This window comes from Python bivittatus, unplaced genomic scaffold, assembly GCF_059951505.1.
Source record: "Python bivittatus isolate LINGU-HERP-01145 unplaced genomic scaffold, Pbiv_v1 ctg000080_np1212, whole genome shotgun sequence".
Taxonomy (NCBI): Eukaryota; Metazoa; Chordata; class Lepidosauria; order Squamata; family Pythonidae; genus Python; species Python bivittatus.
This window is the reverse complement of record NW_028277035.1, coordinates 42,347,610-42,356,710: the sequence shown is the minus strand read 5'-3', so window position 1 is coordinate 42,356,710 and position 9,101 is coordinate 42,347,610. Positions and strand designations below refer to the sequence as shown.

Here is a 9,101-nt window from a genome sequence, read left to right as displayed (position 1 = left end):
CAGGAGTACTAGCTCTATCTTCATTGTCAGGTTTCCCAACCACCTTCCTCAAGGCTTGGGAACACATCTTCTGTTAAAGCTATCAGATATCTTAAATCAAGATTATTAAGGGTGAAATTATATAATAAAAGGAAATAATTCTTACTTACCCATATATCTAGACTAAAACATTCAAAATGTAAATATTTAAAGCAAAACAATTCTGCTGAGTAAAAGTCTTGTGGAGAGCATTTTTTCGATCACAGAATAAAAGAAAAGATGTTATTTTAATGTTATTTTTTTTACTCCCAAAGCATAAACCTTCAAACTGTATTCATCAGTTGATAAAAATATATAAGTTTACATTAGGATAAAACTGATTTTTAGTGATTCAGTAATTGAATTTGGATAATTTCAATTTTATTTTTATTTTAATGTTGATTTTCATATCTTTCCTGTTAACATTCATTGCATGATTTTACCATAAGCTACCAAAAACTGTTATACAAGTAAAATGTAATAAACATTAAATCATAAATCACAAACAATTACAAGCAAGATAACCAAAAATCAGTCTGTTTATATTACGTATGCTTAAAATTATTGATAATGGGTACTTAGTCCACATGGAGCCCCTGGGTGAGCTCCAATCTGAAACATTACCATAGGATTTAATAGATTCATGATACAAAGTGCATTGATCCCAAACCATGTTTCCTGCTTAGCAATAATTATTTAGAACACACAATGGTTTGTCTAACATGTGCAGATTCTATGACAGCTAATAATTGTGCTGCAGAAGTAAATAGTTTGCTTTGAATTAGCCCAGAATCAACCATTTTCCCCTCCCAGGGATTTCGGGTGACTTTTGGGTGAACATTTCATCCTAAATGGTAGGTATCATGAACTAATCCAATGTCTTCAGGACAATTCCTAAGCTGTCCAGTTGACAAATCATATTTCAAAAATGTTGTATGGATTTTTAAGTTGTTTTAATTATTATAAAGTTTCATTATCTTACATTGCTGAGGAAGAGCAAAGAAGAATAATGAAGATGGTAAAGAGGTTGGAGGCTAAATCCTACAAAGAGCAGTTAAAGGAACTTGATACGTTTATCTGAAAGAAGAGAAGACTAAGGGGAGACATGATAGCCGCCTTCCTAATTCTTCAATTCTAATTTGACTTCACACTCCTCTTCATGTCTTCTAAGTGTTTTAAAAGAAAACAAAGCAGATCATGAAGATCTGAATAGCATCCTTCCATGATCTTTTTCATTCAGATCTTGTTTGGTTTCATTTTTTGTTCTTAGAAATTTGGAAAAATTCAGAAATCCAATTGTGTTTTTTTTATGTGAGGCTGTGGTTTAACTGAACACTTAGTTTGTCAACAGTGTACCTTGTGGTGTAAGAAGAGATGGGGCAAGAATTTCGCTGTATCTTCAAGCACACTGCCTCATTACTGCAATTAGATTTTTCTTAAATGAGGCTTCCAAGAGCATTGTGAACCCACTGAAAGAACACAGAGTTAAAAACATAACTGTTGAGCTGCAGAGAGCGCACCGAATGATGAACAGCATTTCAGTTCCATGTCCCCAGCTGGCCAAGGAGTAGAGTGGGAAAAAAAGGCTCTGAGTGTCAGCATCTAGAGTACTGAAGGAGAACAGCTGAGTCAGCAGCAGCAAAGAAGCCAGCATAGACCTCATTCTAGCATCCTTTTTTCCCCCTTATTTTTTACAGATAGACTGAATAGTTTGCAGGAAATCAAACCTGGCAGGCATGCACATGTATAGAAATCTAATTTATTATTTACTTTTAAAACATACTGTTCTTTTCTATGACAAACTACTCTCCCTCTTCCCTTATGAAAGTTAATTCTGGAATTTACATGGCGCACAAATAGGAAGTGGCCTCCAATGACTGGAATGGTAGCTGGCAAAAGAACTAGCTAGGGGAAGCATGGAGACCCCCGTGTACAGGATATAGATGGATGGTTGTCATGTGGAGGAGGAAGTAGACTTGTTCTCTCTTGCCCTCAGAGATGGGACCAGAACCAATGAGTTGAAAATGCAGGGAAGTAGATTCAGATTAGATATAGGAAGGGATTTCCTGGTGGCAAGAACATCTATCAGTGAAAATTGTGGTTACCTCAGTTGTGTTTCTCTTCACAGGTTCTCCTCAGGCTGGGTGGCTTTCTGGCTGTCACGCTTCAGCAGTGCCTGCATTGTGCAGGAGCTTGGAGTAGATGACCTCAGTGATCCTTTCCAACTCTATGATTCTAGAAAGGAAAATGTTTTCTTCCACTTTTCTATAGGTTGGTGGGGGGAAGGGAAAGGTAGTTGGTGGGGATATGCAGATTCATGCTATTCACTCTGTACTGAAATTAAGTCTATTGACTTACATCCAATTATTATTAAGAAGATTGTAAACAATAAGGCTGGAGGGAAATGAAAGATCGCATTGATGGATTGATTGATGTAATTTATGTGACCCTGCCATTCTGTAATACCACAGGAAGAGACCATCCGCTGACATAGATCCGAGCAGTGGATGACATACAAAACTATTTCATAGTGATAATTTGTTCAAGTAATAGCATGACTCCTGAAAATGCTTGCCTATGAATGGTTAGGTTTTGGATGGGAGAAGTGAATCTAAGCAAAAGGAAAGCATTCAGTTTCTCTGCATATAAAGGGTCATAATTCCAGGAATGGGCTAGCGCACTCTGCTGCAGAAAGGGTTACACTCCGAGTAGACCATCTAGGGAAGCTCCTTGAAGCTTGTTCTGCTTAACTACCTAGTCCTGGGACTCATTTCCTGAGGAGCTATTATTATTATTATTACTACTACTACTACTACTACTACTATTATTACTACTACTATTACTACTAAAAAGCATTAACCAAATATTCTTCTATGTAATTTCCCTCAGCTACCTTGAATGGTCTGTGAGGCAGAACCTTGACTTGGTTGTGGGGCTTGCATACTCCGAGGAGGATGAAACCTACACCAGAGGTCCAACCATCCTGGACAGGTCTGATCAGAGGAGCCAGATGAAGAGTGTCTCTCCCATAAACAATATGGTGAGATGTAATTTACAGAAACCTGTACCAGATCGGTATCGCCCAGGCCAACAAAGACCGTGCTAGGCGTTTTAGTTCCTGGACATCTGGTGATAAGTGGGCTACGGGGCACAGAACTCTTGGCTGAGCAACCAGAACTACTGGAAGAAAAGTTGTTTACCTGTTGCAAATAAACAAAGACTGAAAACAAAGAAATAATGATCTGCTATTACAAATCAAGTCCAGCAAGAAGAGGATATCTGAAAAGAATGCACCAGTTCTGGAAAAAACAACATTCAGAACCAGAAGTAACAGAACAGAGGCTAGCAGATCAATGTTGATTTATGACACAAAGTAAAGTATTCACAGAAGTAGAATTGGCAGAACTGCAGAGGTCTATCCAGAGCAAGAAATCAAAGTCTTGCCAGAAGTAGCTCAGACTGTAGAGGCAAACCGGGGGAGTTAGCAGTAGACGAAGCCAGCATAGCTATTGAATCAATAGAGGTAAATATGTGTAGCTCAGGGTTGAACTTACCAGCACTGGCAAGGCAGGGCACAGCACATAAATAGAGAGCAAACCCCATCCCATTTTAGCACTGAAGATGTTACCTAGCTTGCTAATGAAACGTTTGCAAGAAAAGAACCAAGCTCAGAGAACCCCAAGGACTCCACAGCTATTGAATCGTTTTCATTCCCAAACCACACACCCTCTCCTCTGCCTCATCAGAAAGAACAAAGCCCTCTAATTCAAAAACAAGAGGAATTGAAATAAAGAATAACTGAGCATTTTCTGTTGTGGTTCCCACCCTGTGGACCATCATCCCACCCGAGATCAGGGTGGCCACGAATCTGCTGGCTTTTCTCAAAGCCCTGAAAATGTGGTTTGCCAATGGGCGTGGGAGCCTGAGAGTGTGGTAGAACCTGTGCGGTGGCTGCATTGACTGTTATGGATGGATGTGCTCACCTTGGCTGTGAAATTTCTGATAGGATTTTATGGTTCATTTTGTTTTGATTGTTTATATTGTTGTACTATTTTGCTACTTTTATAATGTTTTGAACTATTTGTCAGCCACCAAGAATAATATATTGAAATGGGTGGCTATATAAGTTCAGTTAATAACATAATAAATAAATAACATTAATTTATTTATATTGATTTAATATTTAGTAATACAAACATGAAAAGCAGATGGGGTTTAAGTGTGCAGTCTTCCCTGGTATATTAAAATTTTTGATCCCCTCATGGGATTAAAATCCCTGCAAGAGACCATTATTTCAAAGGTCATACAAATGATTAATATACTATTTTTTCTCAGTCAAAGTCTTTCTGCTTTTTAGAAAAATGGGTTCCTGGCTGACTCTCCTGCCATCTTCTATTCAGCCTAATTCTGTTCTTCTAAGCAGAGAAATCTCTGTTGTTGTTGTTGCAAGACATCTGTTCCAAGGAGACAAAATATTGAGATTCAGCTGATCACCTCACCAAAGGTGGCATTCCAAAAAGTATTTCATAGGTAATTTCCCATTTATAATAGATTTCCAACCAAGAAGGATAATCAGGGTAAAGGACACTATGTGGAACTGATACAAGCCTGTGGAGACACCAGCACTGGGACCGCTGTGTAGAAGAGCTAATCTAGCTTCAGGAAAATGAGATCCTAATCTGTGAATGATAAAGGATTACAGGTAGTCCTTGCTTAAAGCCCACAATTAGAACTGGAATCTCAACCGTTGAGCAAAGTGGTCATTAAGTGAGACACCCATGTGACCGCTTCACTCAACAACTGCAATCCAGGCACTCCCAGTTTCAGTCATTAAGCAATCTCTCGGGTCGTTATGCAGATGGAGCGAAAGGACCGCCTGCTGAAGGACTTCAGCTTCGCGCAGTGCTGAAATCCTCCCAGCAGGCAACTCTTTCACTCTCAAACGTTACTGCAGCCCACTAAAGTGTCTCTCCTGCCCTCTGGGCATGGAGTGGAAATCCTTCCTGGGGGTGCAGGTACAGAACTGAAATCTTCAGGATTTGAGCTCCATTTCTGTAACCCTCAGAAGGATTTCAGCTCCTCTCTGTCCCCTCCAATTGCAACCTTCCCTGCTGGTGTTCCACAGGCTCAGCTGTGGACATTCCACAGGCTCAGCTGGAGGGATATTGTCAAAATCAGAGTCAGAGTCAGTTGCCAAGCACCTGAAATGAGGTGAGCCAGTTATAAAATAAATAAATGAAATAAATATGAGCCAGTTGCCAAGCACCTGAAATGCAGCCATGTGACTGCAGGGTGGGGTGGTGCAATGTTTTATGACAGAGGGAAATGCCTTACAAGGTACCACTCACAGCCCTCCCTAAAAGCCTCCCCTTTAGAACTACAAAGGAGGTCTCCGATTACATATTGCAGACTCCAAGACTGGGAGGCCCATGATTTGGCCACAACAACTTTGCGAACAGCAACTCAGAAATCATCTAGAGACCTTTCCAAATATTATCTAGGCCAACAGATATGGCACATTTTTATACATACTAGAAACTTGTCACACACTAAAGTTTTTCTCATTTGTTAAACCCAAATTCCACATAGGAGTGGATAGGAGGATAGGAAGTTGTAAAAGGAAAGGAAATTAGAAAGGTAAATTTGGTCCCTAAGAATTGGCTCCCAAGACAATTGAAAGAACAGAGTGGCCCTAGTCAAGATGATAATTGACATCTGCTGCTAATCTGTTTAATGCTGGTTGCCACACATTTCTTGAATCCTGGGTTCATTGTGTAGAAGGAAGTTAACAAACTGGTCAGCTTGCCACACACTTCAGCAACAGTCCAGTTCCACATCCTATTGCACGTGGAAGGGAGAGATTACATCACCAAAGTAGTCAAGATATGTGTATATAGCCTGAAGAGACAGGGGAAAGCTCTGAGGTCTCACCTTCAGCATCTACAGCTCCGAAGGTGTTAGGATTTTCTCATGGGAAGAAATGCATCTCGCTATCTTCAAACATATTGTTTTGACTAGAGAAATCATGTGACTTATTGTGGCCTTCTAGGTTGCACGTATACTGCTATTTACTGCCACCTACTGGCATCTGTATGCTAGTTACTCAAGGGGTGGTGCATACAGCCAATAAAGTGTGAGGGTTACGTGCCTCACTGCTCAGTAGAAGTTTAGCCATCATGTAATCAGTTTTTATGGGTTATGTAGTAGTAACTAATTACCAAGTAGTGTACCTCTTCTCTGAGAGTTTTTGGCTAGAGACTTTGTTAAACTTGTGTAGTGGATAAGTCTTGGATGCCACATATATGAGAAGAAGTGATTTTTTCTATGTTTTGCATGAAACTTGTATTTTATGTAGTTTTCTATTTTTTTCAATAAACAACCAGATATTTTATACTTTCTGGCTAGATTTCTTTGGAAGACAAGATAAGGACATTGCATTCTTTAAATCTCTCTAACGCTGGTGTGTATTTTTGACATGACCTGTGGTTTTAGCTGCACTCTGCATAACAGAAGGGTCCTACTTCAACCAAAGTCAGTGACGCAATCATGAAGCCAGGAGGCTTTCTGGTGCTCACTCTGCTGCTGTTCTTCTTGTACTCCAGTAAGTTCTGTTTGCAAGGCAGTTGGTAAGTGGGTTCTACCTGTAGTGAAAATAAAGTGGTTCTTTCATGTCAAAGGTAAGCATAGTTTCTAATGAAATTAACAACAGTGTCTTCTATTTAGCTGTGTTTCAGGTCTTCTTTATGATACCCTAGCACCATTATTACTATGATCAGTTATTATTGAATTTGTACAAATTTGTTCATTTTCTTTCAGCTAGTCAATGATTTTTAGTTGGAAGGTGGGGAGGGAGGGACAGGGTACAAACAGACACACAAATAAATTAAAGAGAAAAAAATATGAGATAATATGGACTTGTTTCAAATGTTTACACCTTGTATTTCAGATATTGCTACCGGACAAATTCATCTTCCAGTGAGTCCCAGTTTATTATTATTAAATGAAGTCCCCTTGAGCCATCAGAAGTGATGATACACAATAATGGGGAAACTGTATTTAGAATTTAATTCTTTATTAATGATATACTGTACTGCCTAAATTTTAGAATGCAAAAATTATTCTGGGAAAGATATGAACCATAAATAAACATATAAGATAAAGAAGTTATTTTTATGATTTTTATATGAACATAAAGACTATAAGATCCATTCTCCAGCATGACTGATGAGGGATGGCCATTTTGGCAACAGGAGTGAACCATCTGGGATTGTCCTGTCTTATCTTACAGAAGAAGCAATTACAGTTTGCCAGGATAATTATAGATAATCATTTTGTCACAGATTAGCTGTTCAGGTTATGATCATAGGTTCTGCGGTCTTGCCTTAAAAAGAAGGGCAGGGTAGCCCCAAGAAATGAACCATTTGCTTTTCCCACAGGCTTATTGTCAGGGGTACCCAAGCAACTTCTGCAACCTGCTGTACCAGCCCCACTGTGGTTCCAATGGCGAAACTTATCCCAACAGGTGTTTTTTCTGCAATGCGTATATGTAAGTATACAGTTCACTCTGTGCAGCTGGAGAAGGGACCATTTTTATAGGCAGCCCCGGAATTCTACTTTTAAAAAAATTGCTAGTTCTATGTTGGCTGTGAATATTCACTCAGAAAATATTTTCTGCATAGTGGTGACAAGGAGAATATTTTACTACTTTCAGGGGGAGAGGGAAGCATAGCCAACTTGCCAGTTTCAGGAGATCTCATGTAACCTTGTAGACTATTATAGTCTTTGGGTTGAATGGGCCACGATGGTGGATGCACCCCTGTGGTTCTCATGTGTAATTTTTGGCTTTGTTTTCCCATCAGTTCCAGCCATAGAAGACTTCGGCTGAGACACTTTGGCAGATGTTGAAATCTGAAAATGCAGCAGACTAAGGAACATTTACTAAAAAATATCCCACAATCTTCATGCCTTGCTCATTAAAATACTTACAAAAACTTCTGTTCTTCCCTCTCCTTCTACTCCGTTGCTCCATTAAATGTCTGAGTCTAACTTATCAATAAAGAAAGCAAAGCGTTATCTCTCCATGAGTCTTCTTTTGGAACCAATGTATCAGCATACTTTGTGTGTGTGTGTGTGCATGTGCGTCTGGGTGCTTTTGCACCCAGACTCCTGGCAACTGCCTCAACAAGTCCCTGCTGTTTTCTTGTCAGTTTTTGGGGGAAGTGGTTTGCCCTTGCCTCCTTCCTAGGGCTGAGAGACAGGGGCTGGCAAAGTTTACCCAGCTGGCTTTCTGCCTCAGGCTTGACTAGAACTCAGGGACTCCTACGTTCTAGCCTCATGTCTTAACCTACCAGTTTTATTGTTATATTTTAAAATGCACAAAAACATCATAGATACACAATTGGATACATATTGCTATGTATGGCTAATGTAGTATATTTATGGATTTTGGCAAGAGACAATAATTAAAAGTTGGTTACCGATATCACATAAATCAGGAGAATTATCCTCATGACGCACAAAGCACTTCTGCAGACAGTACATTCCCTGAAGCTGGAACCCTTCTCAGTAATATCTTGGATATCTATACGCAAGAACTATTTCCCATTCAGAAGTATTCCAGTCCGAGATTTCTTCATCATCTCCTGACATGGGAGGCAGATCACATATTCTCCTTCTTTAAATGTAGCTTGATTATGAGCACCAGCATTCAGTGCCTTTTTTGGAGAAATGTGCCATTATGGAATGTAACCACACAGTAATCATCTCCTTCTGACATCTGTTATGGCCAAGATAATGTGCTGGGGGCAGGTATTCCTCTTTTACGAGGGTCATCTCTGAAGCAGAAGCTGGATAACTTTAGGAGCACAACTGCATGCACAGGCAAGGAGTTTGCTTGCAGAAAATGTGAAATGTCCCATTTCTCTTTCTAAAGTTCTAACAATTCATTCTCTACCTTACGCATCATCAATGCAGGCCCACATTGAAAGTGCCATTGTCTCATGGTCCTTCCCCTGCATTGATCTCTGTATTGCCACATTATTGCCTTGCTAAATACATCATTGCAAACTTGACAGCAACTGATA

The 9,101-nt window shown here is 39.6% G+C and overlaps 1 protein-coding gene across 1 annotated transcript; it reads left to right on the top strand.

The window, feature by feature from the left end:
* Window positions 1-6,564: 6,564 nt before the first annotated feature.
* On the top strand, window positions 6,565-7,923 carry LOC148216683 (kazal-type inhibitor-like protein). Its single transcript, XM_088134777.1, has 4 exons — window positions 6,565-6,619; window positions 6,965-6,993; window positions 7,455-7,564; window positions 7,878-7,923. Exons 1-4 carry the CDS (start codon window positions 6,565-6,567, stop codon window positions 7,921-7,923), a joined length of 240 nt encoding a protein of 79 aa, XP_087990903.1.
* The last annotated feature ends 1,178 nt before the right edge of the window (window positions 7,924-9,101 follow it).

Coding starts and splice junctions, on each gene's coding strand:
- LOC148216683 (XM_088134777.1), top strand. CDS start 6,565: ATGAAGCCAGGAGGCTTTCTGGTGCTCACTCTGCTGCTGTTCTTCTTG. Junction 6,620..6,964: donor GCTGTTCTTCTTGTACTCCA/GTAAGTTCTGTT, acceptor CTTGTATTTCAG/ATATTGCTACCGGACAAATT. Junction 6,994..7,454: donor CCGGACAAATTCATCTTCCA/GTGAGTCCCAGT, acceptor CTTTTCCCACAG/GCTTATTGTCAGGGGTACCC.